Below are 21771 nucleotides of genomic sequence, written 5' to 3' on the forward strand. Positions count from 1 at the left end.
GACTTGTGAAGATAGAGAAAATTGAGATTCAAGCAGTGATTGAATACTTCATAAAGAAAGGTATTAAAGCAAAGGAAATTTGTGCCAACTTTCAGAACACTCTGCTCCTTCATTTTCAACTGTTGCCAAGTGGACAAACAAGTTTAAGTTTGATTGGGACAGCTTAGATGATGATCCATGTAGTGGTTGGCCAAAATGTGCCACTATCCCAGAAATTATTGCAAAAGTGCATAAAATTATCATGGAGGATCACCAACTGAAAGTGTGACAAATTTCTGAAGCTGTAGAAATGTTGTCTGAATGGCCATATCACATTTTAACAGTGGAATGGGATATGAGAAAATTATCTACTAGATGGGGGCCGTAACTCTTGACGCTGGATCACAAACACATCAGAATGGAAAGTTCCAAACACTGTTTGACCCGTTTTAAGAGCAATCAATAAGATTTTCTGCGCCAGTTTGTGACCACAGATGAAACTTAGGTCCACTACTTTACCCCAGAGACAAAACAGCATTGGAAACATGTTGATTCACCACCATCAAAGAAAGCAGAGGCAATACAGTCGGCCGGAAAGGTGATGGCTTCAGTTTTCTGGGATGGGGAAGGGATTCTGCCAAACAGATTTTCTTCCCACAGGTCAAACAATTACTGGACAATTCTATGCTAACCCCCTGGACCAACTACAGAAAAAGATACATGGAAAAATGCCAGGTTTGGCAAGGAAGAAAGTCAACTTTTATCAAGACAATGCATGCCCACACACAAGTGCCATTGCCATAGCAAAAATATGTGAACTAAGATAAAAACTGTTCCCACACCCACATTATTCACCTGATTTGGCTCCATCAGATTTCCATCTCTTTCCCAAGTTCATAATTTTCCTCGGTGGACAGAAATTCTATTCAAACAAAGAACTAACAACCAAAGTAGACAGGTATTTTTCATGCCTGTGGGAATCTGATTTTCAAGATGGGATCAAGATTTGGAACATCATTGGACCAAGTGCATTAGTGCACAGGGAAGCTACATTGAAAAATAAAAAAGTTTCACTGAGGTAAGTTGTTTATTTCTATTCCATTTGGAGAACTTTTCAAATTACCCTACTAGGTTTCCCATTACCTCCCTCAATAGTGGTTTTAACCATGACACCATCACTCAGTGGCCACCCAATTGGGGTTAGATGCCTTTGCTGCCAGCCCACTGAAGAATAGATGCTGCATGGACTATCTTTCCATTGGCTGCTACCTTTTGATCTATATGGCATGGGTGACCTTACCAAGAGCAAAGATTGCTCCCACCAGCATAGCTCTAGAGGTCATCAGAAAACACCAGCCCTTCCATCATGCCAAGATCCATGTCCATGGGGACACTATCATGTCCATGGGGAGGGAGGGTCATTGCATAAATGGAGACTGTCATTTTTAATTCCTTGTTATTAATTCATGTTTTTACCGATATTAAGTCCAATTTTTCCATTTTTCAGCCATTTTTTAAGGGTGGAATTACAGTTTTACAAGAGCACAAAACTATCGCGAAGTGAAAAGCGTAATATATTTCCCTCGAAAAACTAAACTAATTTTGCAGCCAGGAAAAACAAATAACTGGCCAAGGAAAGGTGAATTTAAAAAAAGTATTGCTGAGTGGATTCATATTTATCATATAATACCAAATAAAATATTGGAGGGTAGGTATCTAATGACACATTTGTTGCAGAGTTAAGCTATTTATTTCCTCTTAAACGAGAATATGGAAGTCTCAGAATGCAAGGGAATGCCTAATGAATGTGAGGGAAATGACAACGGTAAAGTACAGATAATGCAAACTTGTTGAAATTAAAATATTAAATACTGTTACCAACGTTTTATTTTGAGAGATTTATAACTTTTAAAAAGCCAAAGTATTTCAACCTTGTATTTTCGAGAAAGTATGATGAAATTTTAAAGCATTTAATTACCTTTAAGATGGTAATTTTATTTCCATTTTGAGGTGACAGGAAGATAATAGCACCGATAATCTGCACATGGATAATCGAAAGTTTACTGTATTCCAATGATAATTGTATTCTTTAGATCAAAAAAGTTCATTTTTACATAATCCAAGATTTTACGTAAAGTTTTCATAAAAAGGAAGGAACTGAAAAATCCTAGTGGCACTCCTGAATTCTGAAATTTTCACTTTCAATTTTAGAATCTCATTCCCCATATAATTCAATATAGTGATATATAATTATTAATTTCATTTGCACTCAATTCAATGCATTTTTGAGTGGCTCTCATTATTAATTTGTAAAATGTTAACATTTTAAGTTGCCATAAATAGTAGTAGTAGTATTTAGGGGGAGGGGACGGACAGCTGAGGCCATTTGCACCATAGGGGATGGACAGGAAAGGATGAAGGGTGGAGAGAAACCCGGCATCGCCATTAGCCTACTCTTTGCGAAAGGCGCCAAGGGGTCCGCAGCTTAAAGTCCCATCCAACGGACGGCGTACTCACTCAAAGTGCCCTCCACAAAGCAACTCAAGTAGGGATTTGAGACACCACTGAAAAATATTCAACACCACCGGGATTTGAACCCAGGCCCTCTGGGTCGGAAGCCAGTACGTTAGCCCCCGCACCATCTCGATCCCCGCTTGCCATAAATAATATATCGCAAATGGACATCAATCTTGAGTTAAACCTTGACTATCTCAGGGGCTTCCAAGGAATTAAAATCTAAAAATCATACTCAGCCACCTTTATAACAATTCTGCAGCTTTTTTTGTGTTTTGAAGAAAAGCTGCAGGAATGAAAAAGATCAGCTTACAATCAGTCATTTATCATATTCATCACATATATTTATTGCTTTCTTATTGATGTCTTGTTAATTTTTCTATAAATATTCTGATTCAACCCATGTCTGATGCCTTGCAGCTTGGAAGGAGGAAGGGAAGTGGGAGAAACAATCTCACCATGGTCTTTGGGTGTGTGCCACCCCTCACAGGATGTGAGTAACCTCGTCCACTACCAGGGGACCAGACTAGTGCTGTGCGTGTCTGCGTCACTGCCGCATGGCCATCATGTTGTCGCTGAAGAAGTACCACCCGAGCTTCACTTCGCTTTCCTTTGCCAGCATCAGTGGTGGCCTTTGGCCGGGTCATGCACTCCTTGGGACCTGATGCCAAATCTGAACTCTTAGAGCCATCAGTGCCCACCTGCCAGCAGTTAGAGCAAAAGAGATAGGCAAAAAGACAAGTAGTATCATTTACCATGACCAAACATATGGATACTCTTGTACAGGCATACAAAAAATAAAAAATAATGGTGATATATCTATCTAACTGTATCTCCAAAATATTACTTTATGTGAGATGGACATGCTGAGCTCCTGCATTGAGCAACATTTCAAGGTTGCAGTAATTGAATTTTAAAGTGTATAAGAGATAATTTTATCAATCCACTAATCGCCTTCTGAAGGCATAAATATGTATCTATATTCCAAAGTTGGATGAATACTTTTTCATCTTCTACAGTATATGTAGGTACTTAATCATAGTTACATGTGTTGCACATGGTAGGATTACTGAAAGTTTTGAATAATTAAAAACACTTAAGCATCACCATAAACAGTCACAAAGCTGATAACTGAGATATCACTCATTATGAACCAGTCTATAGCTATATTACTCATTGCACAGCTACCAAGATAAATCACTCTCACTTTCTGAATGTTTCGTTTTCACCTAATCATGCAATTTATAACAGGAAATTCATGTTCAACAATAATTGGTGAGAAAACTCTTTCTGTTTTTTAGTGGCACAACACATTATTCTCTCATGTTTCCTGTGCAGCTGTAACAAGATATGCATTTTATAGGGTGGAACAACCACCTTAAAGGTAAAATAATTCACTTTTGAAATCCCTTTGGATGAAAATTTCATTCATTCCATGATAAATTCATCCAACTGGAGAATTCACCTAAGGGTGATTAGAATGCATGGAACTTACAGGAAGAGGTGCAGTTGGGCGAGGGAGTCTCCTTGGCAGGTCTCTGTACACTGCCACTTCCTCCACCAAAAATGTCCGCCATGATGGTGAGGGCTGTCTTAACACGAGTCGCATGGCTGACAGCCCAATCCATGGAGCCACACTCTGTATAGAGTGAGGAACACACATAAAATAACTTGTTGGGCAAGGCAGGAAAGTGGTTAAGCAGTGATGGTCAAAGAAATACTCCCAGAGCAATCACAAGAGGAAAAGTGTGAGAGAGATTAAAAACAGTGTAATAAGCATGGGTGGGAGGGGAGGAAAATGTTACAGAGTTGGAGAGAAGAAGGGAAAGATTTCAGAGGAGGGAGGGGAGAAGAAATGGAGAGCATAGTAACAATAATAATATATTTTATTAATTTTGATAAATGGTGCCACCATATCAAACATTATCAAGATAAACAGTACTTAATATATAAGCAACATAAATTCTTAGCTGTGAAGAAGATTTTCATATAAAAAGTCATCAATTGAATAAAATAGGTCAGCAAGTAACAAGGTATATACCAAATCCTTGAAATTTGGGGTACAGTCTGATTTCAACTGAGTTGGCAGCCAGTTACATACAGGAATGTTCGCATAATAAAATGAGTTGTATAATTGTCAAGAAAGGGAATCTACCGCCAGGAGAAGGGTGAGACATAATAGATAAGGGAAATAAAGGAAGTGACATACATAATTTAATGGTTTGGACTTCATTAATCTTAAAGAGTTGAATTGAATTTGTGAACTTAACATTATACTGTATCACAGTATTAAATATAATTTAAAGAGAGAGGCACAATCTGAGGAGCAAGGGGGCCATGGAAAATTCCCTCGTAAGGAGATCAGGCCCCCAGGAAATTGTTCTTGCAGGATTTTGCCCGAACAGCGTGCGGTATGAGCTCTGACACCATCCTATTGAAACCAAAAAGCTTCTGTGCCATATTCCTCACCACACACTTCCATTTTGGCAAGCAAAATTTCTCCAGAATCTCAAAATAATGCACAGAGCTCACAGTAACAGTTGAACTTCGAGATTCAAAAAAGTAAGGTCAAATAATGACTACAGAGGATACAGTGCACCTACCTGTCACTTTGGGGCTATGAAGAGGTCTTTGGTGAAGTTCGCGAGGGTTGTCAGTCGCCCAGTAACAAAAATTTTGCTTATTCACTGAGCCAAAGAGGTGAAAATGTACATACTTCATGGCTAGATCACAGCGCCCTCTGAGTCGCCACCATACTATCATTTTTCTTGAAGAATGTTTCTACGACAAAGCCTTGATGCTTACCAGACCACTGCAAGGTAATTACTAAAAATGGCATTGTTTTCCTCAGCTAATGCCACTACTCCCCCTCCGCTACTTTACCTGCCCCCTCTTCAATGATTTTTTAAAACTAGGGAAGCTATTCTGATTCAACCAGTAGTTAGGGTCTAGGAAAAGACAGAATGAAGATTTTTAAGAGCTTACTTGTAGTATTTATTATGGAAGAATTTGGCCAGACAGTTTTGTAAGATCAGTGTTAGTAGCCATCTTAAAAATTTAAAAGATAACCATATGAGGAACATAGAAGGATAAGTTTGATTTTGTATTAAGCTAAGGTGGTAATAGCCATCATCTATGCAGTAAGAGGATTGAGAGGAGATCAAGTGATTACTTTGTGTCTGATCAGTTTGGTTCCACAAAAGGGACAGGGGTGACTGTGCTATAGTAGTTGTGAGGTCATGAATAGAAAGGAATATAGAATACAACAAGAATTAGCTTGTTTCATAGATTTGAAGGTGTTTGATAGGTTGAATTTGGTAGCCCAAATGAATATTTTAGGAGTAGGTTAGAAGGAAAGGAAATCTACATGCATTCTCTACATGTCTGTGCCTGCTCAAGTAAGTAAATAAGAGCAGTATTAAGAAGAGGAGTAACATAGGGGTGTTAATTATCACCTATGCTTTTATACGAATGCATGAGGAATTATTAAAATGTGGTATGGGAAGAACTGGAAATAGGAATGAAAGTCAGTGGAGATTTCATAAATTAGTTAGGTTGGCAGATGATCAAGATTTGGTTAGCCAGTTAGCAGAGAGGTTACAACTATTGCTGAGCACATTGGAAAATCAATGACAAAGGTATGGGATGAGAATCAATAAGGATAAACCTAAGTTGTGAGGTTTTTGAGAAGCAGCAAGGCTGAGTTCAACATAAAAATTTGAAGGCAAAAATTAGCACACATGAAACAGCAATTTAGCTATCGTGGCAACTATTAGGACCAAGAGTGCAATTGAAAAGAGACATTTCAGGCATTATATGGTGAAATATCATGATTAATTAAAAATTGGCAATTTTCCACAAAATGATGTTTAACCCAACCGGTTTCAATGTAACTACATCATCATCAGGTAACAGTCATCATTCAGAGTCCAGTATGTATGCTGAAAAGCAAGTAAGGGGAGGGTATTGGAAAAGAGGGGAAGAGGGAGGAAAGGTGATCTAATCACTAGTTTTTACCCTTTGTGCACTGTGCTCCTTTGTGCATTGATACCATGCGCCCAGTCAACGACCACGGGGGGATAACCCCCGACTTCACCTGCGTTCTCCCTGGCCCTAGGAGTATGGCGCCGCACTGTGGGACCCACCCCAAAGGGAAATCCCCCTCCACCCAGCTACAATATTCTCTCCGGACTTTGAAGGTCTTTGCTTTGCCTTCCCCAGCCTCTTCCCCTCCCCACTCACATACATAGTTACCCATGCTGCCTTTAACCTTTCCTCCCCCTTCCACTCTTTTCCACTACCTTCCCCTTACTTGCTTTTCAGCATATATACTGGACTCTGAGTGATGACTGTTACCTGATGATGATGTAGTTAAATTGAAACCAGTTGCATTAAATTTTATTTAGAGGAAAATTTCCAATTTTTAATTAGTAAAGAGTGCCATTGTTGTAAGGCCAAAATAACAAGAATTGCATTAGGCAAAGGAGGTAACAGACATCAGGAACTTTGAGTTAGGATGATAAGAAAAGACTTTCAAACTTTTATATGGACCATGCTTTTGTACAGCGTGAAATCATGGTCATTTCATTAGATAAAAGGCATATAAACCATAAACACAGTAATCAACCCGAAGGTCGGTTTGGTAGGTGATGGTAGAGTTCACCCAGTACTAAGCCAGACGGCGTGTGAGATTCACACATCAGGGTAGGGGGGTCAGTTCCTTTCCCTGTGCCGGTTACAGTTTCCCAGGAAGATCTGGTACCCGAAAAATCACATAGCTTGGGTGGAGCTGCAGGTGCCCAGAGACTTTCCCAGGAATCAAAACTGGGACCCTCCGTTCAGTAGTGTGTGAAAAAGGCTGGAAAATTTGAAATGGACAGATAAGAAAGCAAACAACAAAGCCCTCGATATAATGTGGGAGGATAGAAAATTGCTGGTTGAAATTCAGAGGCAGGAAAGTTGGATGCAGAGGATTTTAATTTGGGATGGAATGTTGAAGACTGTGATATGGGAGAATGTTATGCAGGAAAAGTAGGGGGATGAAAAGGATTGCCATGTCGGACTGAATCAAGGAAAGTAAAAGGTATGCAGAATTGTAGTCAGCTTACTGTAGAGTGGGTTTTCAGGTCGTGTCTTGTTTGAAAAAGCTATGAAAGGTTGCATATCGTTTTGTATGAGATCATTGAAAACCGATACTAAATGGCAAACTACGAATTAATAATGGAGTAGGTTGTACATATTGAAGACATTCGAGGCTTACCCTCAAAACTATTCAAGGATATCCTGGGTTAGGTGAAGGGAATAATTAATTGAATTTGAGAACCAAGGGAAATGAAGAGAGGGAACATGTTAACATACATACAGTCAGTGAGAGATCCAACTGTCACATTGCTGCACCTGTGATCTAGAGCATGGGTGTGAGGAAAAAAATAAAAATGATTTACATTTTGGTTTTTCCCCTTCAACCTTACTCTCTCTTCCCATCATTTCTCATTATGCCAAATTCCATTGTAATCAATGGATTTAAAAATTAACTTCAAAGTAAGAATGGCTCAGTTTTTGCTTTAGCCATATAATCTCTGGTGGTTATGGAGGCAAAACAAGTATTTACTCTGTAGATCTTCTGTAATAATGGTCCCATTGTTCAGTGGCTATAGAGGTCTATTTTCTTGCTCAAGTAACACTCCCTCCTTCTCTAACCCTTGCTAAGACTTTGTTGCCTCAACTTGAAACTATTTAGGTTACATTGTATAAAATTGACAATCAAAAATACCCACCAGATGGTAGTGCCCATATTCACCACCTTTGCTTGAAAACATGGATATCCAAGTAAACTTTCCAAAGACCATATTGGTGAGAAGAATAGAAGGAAATGGAAAAAATATTCCACAACAAGCAAAAATACATGCAGCAGGACATTTTTTTGCATAATTAATAACTTGGTTCATTAAATTCACCACATAATCATCAGTTCATCACTTATGGCAAAATGCTGGTTACTCAGTCATTCTTCAGATCCTCTTCTAACACTACTCTTACCCTTAGCTACATGCAAATTTTACTATTATAATCGGTATTGGCAAGTTTGTAGCCATTTGACAAGACAGAGACAATAGCAGCATGAAATAATTATTGGGCATCTATTGCTATGAAATAATACTGGAGTAAGCCTTCAAATATGTTAAAATGAAGAATAACCTTTATACTTACGGGGAAAGTAAGAAACTTTAGGGAAATTAATTTTGGAAAAGTCAAATATTGTTAGATACAAGAGATTCCTCACCTCCGTAGCAACCACAGATATGAGGTCATGGCTTCCAACCTCCTGGTGAGGCTGAGCCATGAGTGTTTTGCGTCCAATGGACACAGACCAAGGGGAGGTGGCATGCTTGGTACGGTCTGACCGGACCTCATCCAAACTCTCAGAAGATGTCATGCAAACTGGGCGCACTAGCACAGATATCCAGCCAGTGTAGTAGTTGCGGAAAACCAACTCCCCAACCTGAAATAAAGAGATGATTGATTCACCGAAATTCACATCCAAGTGGCTCAACATTCAAAATACAAACCTCAGAACTCGTGCAATGATGCAAATTGGTAAGCTAATTTTAATGTTTCACCCACCGATATGAATATTTGAAAAATGTTTTGCATTGCTGTGTATATACTCCTCCATGTGCACAATTGGCAAAGAGGGGTTTAGAAACATTGATCAAAGGGATTTCAGCTAACATAGAAGGAAATGAGTCAAAAGTAATTGGGCAGTTTCTTGTCAGCAACTTCTCATAGAATATACCAGGGGGAATCCCATCAGCCAATTTTTTGCAATCTAGTGCGACCAGACTTCAGCTAACAAGGGGGTTTGGGATGGTAGAGTGGCTAACCTACAGGCTTCACACCGAGAGGGTTCAAATCCTGGAGACATTAAATATTTTTCAGAGGTATCCAGATCGCTACTTGAGGTGCTTTGTGGAGAGCACTTTGAGTGAGTGTGACGTCCGTCAGATGGGACGTTAAACTGTGGACCCCTTGGCCCCTTTTGACAAGAGTTGGCTAATGCCGACGCAGGGTTTCCCTCCACCCTTCCTTTCCCATCCATCCTTTATGGCACAAATGACCTTAGCTGTCGGTCGCCTCCCATAAAAACTACTACCACAAACTCAGCTAACGAACTGATCTATAAGTTTCAAACTAACAACCAACATCACTATTAAGCAAAAAAGAATAAATTAAAGTAACATTGTTTACTGATTCTTGGTTAAAACCTTTTGAATCATTTGCCAATGAATGGAAACCTTAGTGATCAGTATCTAGCGGTAGAATAAACCAATTGTTAAAAATTAAATATTCTCAGGTAGATATAATTTGGCATTTCCAATTTGCCTTTTATTTATCTGTATTACAGTGGCACTGAGAATAAAACTACCTTTCTATCATGACTTCCTTCATTCCTAAAACCTCCAGATGATTTCATGAGAATTCTTTGATTTTTCAAACCCAATGTACACCTCTAGTATTTCCTGGTTGCATAGCCATGCCTAAGCCTAAGTGAATGGCAGAATATTATGCAGGTTGATGTGGAAGAAATTGACAACATTCCATTCAACACAATTGAGGAAACAAATTCAAATGCAGCAAGTTTACATTATACTCTGTGAAATACATGAAATGATTGAGTGTCCATATCTTCAGGAGATCAGGAAACTCCTAACAGCTGCCAAAAGATGCCCAACCCATGGAATACACTTTGTCCTCAACTACTAAGCACTATCAAAACAACAGGCAGCCAAGGCTTCCACTAGTGACAAGGAGACATAACAAAAAGTCAATTCTGTCTCTAATGATGACTCACCTACTGCTTAAATGGGAGGATGCTATTTGGCCTGGAACGTGACGGACTTACATGTGTGGGTGTGGGAAAGAGGAGATCAATGACAGAGCAGCCAGGGCTGGTAAGCTGCTCATCATCAAGGGACACAGCCACTGGACCACGGATGCTAAAGTCCAGGGGGTCACGGTGCATGGGGAGGCGAGTACGGTGAGGAGGCTGTGATGGCCCAACTGTGACCTCCTCCCGGCGACGTCGGTGGCGCCATGCATCTGGTGAAGATGAGGCATCAGCAGCTTCCATGTGACAATGTCCTGCTCAGAAGGGCAAACTAGAATGTACTTGAGGGTGATAATGTATGTATTAGGGTAGTGCCATTAAGTACCGCATTTCTTGCCCCATGAGTCACACTTTTTTAACTAAAATTTGTGCTCTGATATCAGCCTGCATATTTAGGGCCGAGGATATACGGGTATAACTTCAATGTACCATATAAGATGCAAGCCAGTTCATTGGAAAAAATACATATTATTAGGTATTTTTTTCCCTTAGAAAATGGTTGCCTGTATTACAAGTTGTGATAATATCACTGGTTTTAGCCAGTAGCAAGAAATGGTGAAGTTTTAATATCACCTGAAACATACCTCCTAAATATTCCCAAATAAATCGTCAATGTATAGTAAATAGCATATATAGTTACATCTCACGCCTGGCTCTGCTGAGAAACTTGTATGCATTGGGCTAACGCATATATCGCCCCTCTGCTAATACATTGCATTTCTCCAAATAAACTTAGACTCTACAGGAACTAGGCCTTAGTAGTATAAGAATATTTTAAATACTTAGAAAATGGTTTCCTTTAATGCAAAGTGCAATATTTTCAAAATAATAAGAGAAAATAAGTATTGCATAAAATGTTAAAATTGGAATAACCTCTTGGCATCTAAAGAGAGAATATTATCATACAGCATTTCATTAAAACATGAAGTTTTGAATTATGCTTGAGATCACAGAAGTTGGGTAGTCAAAAGGTATTTTAGTCCACCTCCGACTGAGAAGTTGCTACAAGAATAGAAGAAGCAGAAGATTGATTTAGTAAATGAAGATATGAGTAAAAACTTTACATTCATGGGCTCCTAAATGGCTTAAGCTTAAGGAATACGCTAAGAATAGGGTAATAAACCACATTAAGAACAGGATTACTGTTCCATCATATATCATTATAATTGAAGCAAGAACATTAGCAATGTCTAATGCTGCTTTTTCTAGGGCATCATGGTGCAAGAGATTAATTAAGAGAAATGGTTGGTGCATATGTACCAGAGCTACAATAGCACAAATACTGCCACTTGAATATGAAAGAAATGTCATGACGTCACCAATAGAAAGAATAAGTTGTCGAGAAAGTTTCTTGTGTTTGTGAAGTCCCAACAAAAATTTCAAAGCGAGGCTTTTTCATGTCTTTTTAAAAATGTGGAAATATGAAAAAGCAATGTGCTATATAGAAGTAAAGATGCATTGTGTATGGGGAAAGAGACAACCACAGGAAAAGTAGATGTAAGAATAATTTAGCAGCAGTAATGGCCAATTTCTGGGGTTCTACAATGAATAAATGTTGTTATAGCCACTATTTTTTAATTTAACAATTCCATTTTCTTTGTATTAAGTACTGGCATTTAAATGCTTTGATCCTTTTCCATCTGATCCAAGTATTTTTCATAAATTCTAATCAGAAAAACTACAGTGCGTCTTATGCACCACAGTCATCTTAAGGTCCGGGAAATATTGTACCAAAGTAGAAGTAAAGCTGCAGAAATAACTGTATAACTAAATTTCTACAGTTTGTTAGTCTTTTTCTTATAAAAATAACTATTCCAAAAGCAGGGAAATATATTTGAAGGTAAAATTACTTCAATGATGCAGTGAGACCAAAGACAAATCTATCATAAGGGCAATGTCAGTGGTTGCTCAGGATGCCAACGTGCAAAGTCAAGCCCATAAGGACCAAAATTCAGTCAATTGTTTACCATTTGCATTTTCATCTCCCTGACTTAGCTTATGTTATATGTTTCAGTACATACTTCCCAGAGTTCTTCCATAGCTTTCTTAACAACTTTCAATATTTTTTATGATGCCATTGAATTCCTATAAATAAATTCCTTCCTTATAATTTTCCTAAGGTTGTAAAAGCATTCAACATTTGTAAAAATGTAAGGTAATCCAACCAACTTCAAATAATCAGATTTTGTAATCAATTTAGTCTCTATTTCCCTTTGGAAATTCATCCGTCACATGGTCCAACTTCCATTCTTTTCCTTAGCCGATTGAATTTGAGATAGCACTTCACTCACAGTAAACTGTAGTCTCTGTTGATACCCTCCCCTGAAGAGTTTTTAACCTTTCATTTGCCCGTTAACGTTTTATTTCACAATGATACTGACAGTTTTTATCACTTTACATCTGAAATCAGCCAACCATAACATATTTTTTACTTAGAAAGGGTGTATTTTCCAAATAATTTATACAATTGGTTGAATTCCAAACACTATTTGCTTTTTCATTTCATTTAATTATCGTACAATTTCCTATTTTTTTCCTCCTTGGCCTTCTCCAAAGATTGCATTACAGCCTCCAAGTGTATTTTGATTTTCTTTTCCCTATACATTTATATAACTTTATTTACTAGCATTTAAAATTTTTTATTGTAATCCATATTCATCCTCCACTTCATCACCATGATATTATGTTTTCATAAGGTAACCTTGTACCATCTGTAGGGTGCATTACTATCTTCAGCATGATTCTTTCATTACATTTCAGTAAGGTCTTCAATCCTAATGCTGCACTCTTTTAGAATGTTAGGTCTACTCCCATTTACTATTCACAGAATGTTTGAATGATCATGTAATTACAATTCCTAAAGTCTCCTTTATCAGGTCAGTTCTTTCTGCTTATGCCTAAGATCTTGCATTCCATGCATCTCTTCCTTTACATTATCCAGCCTCATGCATGTTCAGAGTGAGGGAACATTTTAAGTTCCAATCCTAAAATGATTGACATTTTGCAGTGATTAGCCCAATTTCTTCAGTAGTCCCTATCTCGAGATCCAAATGGGAGACAAATTTACCTCAACAGAATTTTTTTCCAGAGTTTTCTATAACATTTTACTAAAATCAATCAAAGGAAAAGGAAGGAATAGTAAACTGCCGTTCTTTGGCATGTTAATGTGATGTTTTCCATGTTCCTGTTGACTCCTACATATAAGAGCAACCATAAATGTATTTCTTATCAAGCCTTTAGTAACATGAGTATTGCTTCTAACCAACTACTGTGATCTGGTATGAAGGAGGGCTGCTCTGAGTAATTGACTGAAGACACTAACGCGTTATGGTTATATAGATTTTGTAAAGTATTTAGTGCAACTTACCAAAGGATGGGTCCCAATACCTTCTGACTGCTTCTTTTCATGGTTCATAATGCTTATTCATTGGGTGACCTTGGTCATTTCAGACATAGCTTCTACACCTAGAATTTCCTATATTATTTACAACCTGGTGGATGCACTTGGCTTACAAGTTCAGCCATGAGTGAAAAATTATATCATAATTTCAATATAAAATCAGATGAGCAACCTAAAGATAAGAAATGGCAGGATAGACAATTGGGAGGAGGAATATTTACATATCTGGGTTATACCTTTAGGCTTCCCCAGTAAAACTAAAGTTGTGTTATTTGGGAATCATAACTACTGGTAAAATGCAGGCAATGCATGATAAGGAATGTGCTTACCTGCCTTGATGCATTTGTATCAAATGTGTACCTAGCATTTACAATTAAAATGAGGCGACGCTTATTCTAATCTATCGAAGCAGAATAAATGTCTGCAGACAGTTAACGGCATTAGCATAAAATTACAGCTGAAAGTTAAAAGTGGAAGTGCTGATATTTCCAGCTGTGTGGAAAAAATATTTGGAAGCAGGAACATGGGCATAATTAGCACAATAACAAACCTAAGGAACCTTTCTACAAGGAGAACACCCTCAGCACAAAACTCTAGCGTCAAAACTATAATACGCTTATTGAATGCGCGAGTAAAATTGAAACATACTTTATTAGTGACCTGGATGAGGAAAAAATGAGGTGAGTGCTGCCGAAAAGTAATGATTAGATGTTATTAAAGAATATTTTTTAACGTCCAAGGGGCACTTTAAGTAATAAATGAAGTCTAAAGAGCAAAATGAAAAGAAGAAGGAATAATTTCATGAGACATGTATTGATACACGAGGGTTGATTGAAAACAATTTTGGTAGGAAACTGAAACAGTATAAACACTGCGGAAGAGCATCGGAGATATGGGCATCTACGAAATAATGGTAGACGTTTATTCAAAGAAAAATAAGACATGGAGAGGCTGGGGAAATAGAGAATATAGTACAGAGCTGCGTCCTACGTTAATCTACTTCGATGAATGCTTTCGGTCAGTCGGTTGAGAGTAGGAATAAAATCACTTTCAGAATGCAGTGATTTCCCTTGTTGCAATTTAAAATTATCCTTCAGGGGTAATGAACTATTTATAATGAGAGTTTTCATTACCGAATAAATTGGAGAGTTTAAACGATTGGAACTTAATGGGTCTTACCGTAATCCTTCGTCTCGCACTTTTTTTCTTACCGGCCGCAACAACAGGTTGCTAAGGTACCTACAACCCCATACGCCCCTACGGCAATTTGGCGGGATACGAACGCTCAGGTTAAGTGTTTCAATCCATCGCAGGAAAGTACAATTTTTCAAGCATGCTCATCAACAGATTCTTTCTGAAATACTCTTTTACCCTTACCTAATCTCGACGGCGAATTTAAGTCCGTATTTGCTTCATTGGAGGGCATATCAACATTTTTAAAATCCGGCAGACTGAAAGAATCATGAAATAATCCGCTTCAGAATCTTTTCAAATATGGCAGGATTAAAATTTTAAAAATTTCTCTTTGCATAAATTGAAATGCTTAAAAAATAAAATATAAAGTACTTGTTAAAGCCCAAAAATAAATTAAGTTAAAAACACGATGTCATTTTATTTTTTAACATGAATTCAATTTTTCAGGGGAAATTTCAAAGAAGGTGAGATTTTCTCTCTTTACTTACAGTGAAATTTCCCTGGCTAATATTTTGGGTCGCAAAAATCTTACTGTACGCGAATTTAGGTTAGCTTTTAATTGTAAACGACTCCTACTAGTCCAAGCAATTGGAATCACACATCCGATATAAACGTATTTTTACACACACTACACATGATTTTTACGAGCATATATATATATATATATATATATATATATATATGCATAACTTGGTAGTTATCATGAATTGAATAGATACCGCGCATATATATATATATATATATATATATATATATATATATATATATATATATATATATATATATATATATGCGCGGTGTCTATTCAATTTATGATAACTACCAAGTTCTGCGTGCGCGTTATCGATGGGAAAATACAGTACTAGTCTTAAGAAAATAAGCAAAAAGATTCTGTGGGTAGGAAACATTTATGTACAACTTTAACAAGTTGTATTGAAACATGGAAGGAAGTATTTTCATGAGTTTATTTTATTTAGTCTTTCATTCCCATCAATTTTCACCCCACAAACATTGAGAAGCAGTAGTATGGATTTTAACACAAACCATAAGTTTGGCATCACCTACAGTAAAGGTAGTATGTACTTCAAATTAAACATAAAAGGATGGAGAAGAGGGATAATGATTACTTAAGGGAAGATCTAATGCTAATGGAAAAATACTAACAGATGATGACGATATTAGGAATAGATGGAAAGAATACATTGAAGTACTCTACAAAGCTCCCAAACCATTAGAAGACGGCTAAATTAAAGATGAAAGCCTGATAAGTAAAGAGGATTGGGGTCCGCAGATATAAAGAAGCAAATTCGAGAGAGCCATGGCAGACCTGAGAAACAACAAGGCACCAAGAGCTGACAAAATAAATGGAGAAATTATCAAGGCATGCAGGGTCAAAGTGAAGGATGCCCTCTATGGAATAATCAAAGATAGCTACCACAGTGGAAAGATACCAGAAGACTTTGAGAAAAGTATAATGATTTCAATATCAAAGAAACCAAAAACAGATAAATGTGAAGAACACAGAACATTGAGCCTGGTGACTCAAGCATCAAAAATCCTTACTCAGATAATTAATTGAAGGACAGAAGGAAACCTCTCAGAAAACCATTTCGGATTCATGAAAAACTGAGGAGCAAGAGAGGCAATTCTCAGCCTGAGAGTTCTAGCCGAAAAAATGATATTGTAAATAAACCAATATATGGGGCATTCGTTGACTTGGAGAAGGCCTTCGACAACGTTGAATGGGACAAGATTTTCAAGATATTAGAGGCGCTTGGATTGGACTACAATGACAGAAGAATTATCCATAACCTCTACAAGAATCAGGTTACAACAATGCAAATGGAAAATGGAAGAAAAATAGAAGCCAAAATAAACAAAGGAGTAAGACAAGGATGCAACTTCTTGCCATTAATATTAAATGTATACCTGGAAGAGGCAATAAAAGAATTGGGTATCAAAGGAGTAGAGGTTAATGGGGAAGAAATCAACCTGCTCCGGTTTGCAGTTGACATCATAGTAGTGGCGGAAACATGAGATGACCTGCAAGCAACTCTAAGGGCTGTGGATCAAGTACTGGGGGAATATAAAATGAACATCAACAAGAAGAAAACTAAAATCCTTGTGTGTGGAAGAGAGAAGCTGAATGTAGGTATAGCAATTCGAGAGGTGAAACTAAAGCAAGTGGAATCTTTCATCTACCTGGGCAGCAGCATAACGTGGGATGGAAGAAGTTTGACCGACATCAAGCGAAGAATACCCCAAGCTAAGAATGCGATCATGAAGAAGAGACAATTACTATGTTCAAAGAACCTAAGACTGGAAACAAGGAAGCAATTCTCCAAGAATTTTGCGTGGAGCATGGCGCTCTATAGTTCCGAGACTTGGAACATTGGAAAAGTGGACCAGCAGAGAATAGAAGCCTTTGAAACATGGTGCTAGAGGACAATGCTGAAGATTAAATGGACAGATAAAGTAACAAACGAGGAAGTAAATAGAGGAGCAAAAGAGGATAGGAATAAGTGGAGAACTCTACAGCAAAGAAGGAATGGATGGATTGGACACATATTGAGGCACAATGGATTGATTAGGAATATAATAGAAGGAGAAATAGAAGAGAAGATTCCATGAGTAAGGACAAGAATCATGTACATAGGACAAATCAAGACGGACATAAAACAGAGAAGGTATCAAGGGTTGAGGGAATTGACATTAAATAGAGTAGAAAGGAGGGCTGCAGTAAACCAATGCTGGGATTGAAATACTGACGATGATGATTTGATGGGTTCAATAGAGCTGGAGCACTTGAAACAACCTAAATAGTTTTACAATATGGACAATCTCCAGATAGAAATGAGCCCGAAATGGCACTGTGAGCTGGTATCACATGATTATTGTCTAATGTGAAGTCAATGATACCTTGGGGCCAAAGCAAGTTTTTTTTTAAAGTATCGATTTTGTAATACCACACCTCAGTTAGTTGACACTTTCTGCACTTATCCTATATTTTTCTGTTCCTTTAGGGCTTATTTCTATGCATGAACTTAATTAATACTTCAATATGATACACCAATTTTCTGCATTCAATGGCATTTAAGGCATTGGTAATAAGATTATTAAATACTAAATATAAGATATTTTATTTAACAAATTACTTTTCAGGGTGAACGTTGCTGAAATACTTTTTCCTTTCATAATTATAAACCATCCCCTGAATACTAAAGAAGAAGAAGGGCTCAGAAACAAACCCCTGGAGGAATAAAGGTTATTAGTCAAGGCTAATAAATATTCCATTAAGTTTAAAGACAAATTAATCCAGAGTTGGAAAGTTGGCCTGTGAAGGGAATCAATGCTGAATGCAGATTATGCAAGATAGGAATCTATTAAACATGAAATATAAAGAGCATTAAATATTAATTTAGAAATTGTGGTAAATAAGGGAGCTATGAAACAAAAAATTAAGTCTCAGCCATTATCCAGTTTTCTTGAGAGAAAAAAAAGTAGGAATACAAAATTTAGTAACTGCAGATAAAGTGACATGGACTTATTATTGACTTAAACGCCATCACTGTTACAATAGTCAATAGCATAGCCAAAAGTTGTTTTCTGTTGAACTTAGTGATTCCAAAATTAGAACTTGAAGGCATTTGATGAGGTCAATTGAGCACAATAAATGAACATTTTACAGAAGGTATGAGTAGATTGGATGGATATGTGATTCAAACCAAACCCATAAAAATGTAATTAATTAATGGAGAATCAGAATGGGAAGCAATAGTCATGGGGTGAGACAGGTTTGTTTCTAATCATCCTTGATTTTCAACATGCATGTATGCTTGATGGTGGGAGCTAGAGCTAGGAGTGTATTTTGAAGGGCATTGCAGTATTAATGTGAGAGGATAATTGTATTGCTATCACAGCATTTGCAGGAACTATTCGTAATATATGTTTTATAATAAGATGTTTATCTCACAATGGGAAATATTGTTCAAGTTGTAGGTATGACCCTGGTGGTGTAACAATGTCATAGCACTTCTGAGTTCAATTTTCATTTTCTCAATGAACATTTCATACAGGACCATTTGCTACCAGGTTTCAATTTCAGCTAATAATTTCTCCTTCAATTTAAATATTTCAAGAAAAAATAATTGAAAATATGATACTTTCCCATGCTAAAAATCAAAGATTATGCAGAATAATAAACCACCGAGAAATTAATACAAGGACATCATTTCTATGCCTATGTTTTACAGTGGGCTGTAGCTGCTGGAATCATTTTTTATGATGATGGGTATACTCCAGTAAATCAAAATTAGAAATACTATCACCCAAATTTTATGGGTAAAAAACATTTAATTTATTGAACTGCATAAAAAGTTGATAGGTCGTCATTTCCTCTAGATATAGCTATTTTTCTCCAATGCTGATTGAGAAGTCTACATCCCAAAACACAAGTTCATTGTCAATGGAGAAAGAAATGGCATAAGGTGAACCTGGAGATTTAAAAATACATTGAAATTAGAATTCAATGCAGACAAACTCTGTGGAGGCTTATGGATATTCTGTGCCCTTCGATAAGTTGCCGGCACTTACCAAAAGGGTTATATTAAGATGGTTAATTTTTTAAAAGTTCAATAAAAAATTAGGTGTACAATTAGAAAATGTATCATCAATTTATTTAGCCTTGGTCCAAAAACAACACTTTTTGGCCTTTACTTCGCACTATTAACAGTGAAATCAATGGAGATGATTACAACACCCAAGTCCTAGGTGGAGGAAAACCAACCCAGGTAAAAATCGAACCTGTAACCCTTAGATTGGCAGACGGGGATATTACTCCGCCACCACAAAGGCCAGTATTCTATAGTACTATGAATTTTTTGAACAAATTTTCACATCACTTTTGAAATATGATTTAAAATACAAACAAATTAAGTGCCGACCATGTTAAGGTTGAATTGTATTTATGTTCAAAATGTTATCTTTCTCATAGACTTCAATGCATATTTTGCCATGACCAACACTTTTGAAGGTCACAAGAATCAATTCAAAGTACAAACGTATATACAATAAATAAGAGTGTCTTCTCTCTCGAAGATATCTAACATTTAACTATTATATCATTTTAATCGATGTTAAACTATGCTTAGTTTATTGTTCAAAAGTTTCATTAATTCTGGTAAATTTTTCAATATCTGAAAAATATCCAATAATACAATAACTTTGTTATAATAATTCTCTGTTTATCAATTCCTTTCCAGATTTAACCTCATTGAAATTCAGCAAGAATGTAGACTGAAATACTCCACCATAAGAAATCAGAATGCACATTTATACATATAGCTTGCTCAAAAATAAAAAACAACATAAATATATATTGCTTATATTACAAATTTTATTAATCAAAGGAGGACCTCCAGGATTCTCCTGGAATTTCCAATGTCTCAATTGGAAATCTCTCACAGTGAATAACTCACTAAGTGGCAATGCTAGTTACATCAGTTCAAGGTAGGTTACCTGACAATGCTGAAAGATGGGCATGCTACATACCTTTAGGTTTCACCGCAAATCATTTACATCAGTTTAACTGCTAATGTTCAAAACCCTAAAAAATGAGTTAGCACACTTAAATATTGGAATAAATTGATTTATTTTAGCTATTTGATTATACAATAATACACAAGAAGGAACTCTACTCCCATGATCCGTAGATACACTTGATCTTAATAGTGCCAGAGTTGAAGTTCTTAAATGAAAATCTTCTTTCAAAATATACTAATGCTTGACATTTAAATAAATTTGTCCTTACCTTTAATTGTTTGCTTCTTCTAACAGATTCTTGGCATGCCAAATTTGTTATTCATTGTCCCAGTCTTTTACCTAGTTCCATTTTCATTTGGAGTTAGTGCATTTCCACTCCAATTCACCAAGAACAACAACATAAGACGATTGATGTGTTCATTTGGATTTGAGGGACAACCAGAAATAGCAGTGAATGATACAGGCTTGAGTGTAAATAGTATTCATTTTAATGCTAAGAATCGCAATATCTATTATTTTCAGTGTGTCTGAATTAAGAATTAATGTTTGGCTGTCACTTGATCCCCCTCAATGTATAGTTGACTAGGAAAAATTAACATTCATCATGCTGCCTTTCATCATTCAGTCTTGCCGCCAGATGGGGAAGTCTTGGCTCCCAGGCTTCATTAGTAATCCATGAGTACGTGGTATATAAAAATTCAATTTTTATATACCACATACTCATGGATTGTTGATATAAAAATTTAATATTTATAAAAACAATAACATGGAATAGAATAAAATAAAGAAAGAGTAAAAAATTATTTTTTTTACATTTTTGAACACCACCAGATAGGGAATATGTTTGTGGCACCCTGCCACCATCAGGGCATGCATTGGTTGAATGTGTTAAGAAAAACTTCATATAAATTAGGGTTCATGTGTTTATTTTCCTTCATAGAACACATTAATATAAATTAATTAAAAAGGCATACAAAAAATAACATTAACAAATAAGGCATAGGAATGACAGTAATGGTGGGTAGCCTGCATTAGCTCTTTGAACTACTACTTAACCATTCATAAAGACTAAAAGCAATAACTCTTTCAATGAATAATATCAATAAAAAACAAAAAATACAATCTTTTTTAAATAAAGTTATAATTTTTATCTTCTTTACTGTAAATTTGTTTCCGTGAATAATATAAATAAAAAACAAAGAGAGAATGATCTTGTATAACTCAAGTTACAATAAAATCATCTTTACTTCAGATG

The 21771-nt window shown here is 36.6% G+C and overlaps 1 protein-coding gene across 1 annotated transcript; it reads right to left on the reverse strand.

Moving 5' to 3' along the window:
* Positions 1 to 239: 239 nt before the first annotated feature.
* Positions 240 to 13796, reverse strand: LOC139685833 (uncharacterized). The gene is made up of 6 exons (XM_071582950.1): positions 13769 to 13796; positions 10397 to 10635; positions 8777 to 8995; positions 3989 to 4132; positions 2952 to 3194; positions 240 to 296 (listed from the first exon to the last, which is right to left on the reverse strand). Exons 1-6 carry the CDS (start codon positions 13794 to 13796, stop codon positions 240 to 242), a joined length of 930 nt encoding a protein of 309 aa, XP_071439051.1.
* Positions 13797 to 21771: the final 7975 nt, after the last annotated feature.

This window comes from Hetaerina americana, unplaced genomic scaffold (assembly GCF_022747635.1).
Source record: "Hetaerina americana unplaced genomic scaffold, ioHetAmer1.1.p SCAF_12, whole genome shotgun sequence".
In the NCBI taxonomy this organism is placed as follows: domain Eukaryota; kingdom Metazoa; phylum Arthropoda; class Insecta; order Odonata; family Calopterygidae; genus Hetaerina; species Hetaerina americana.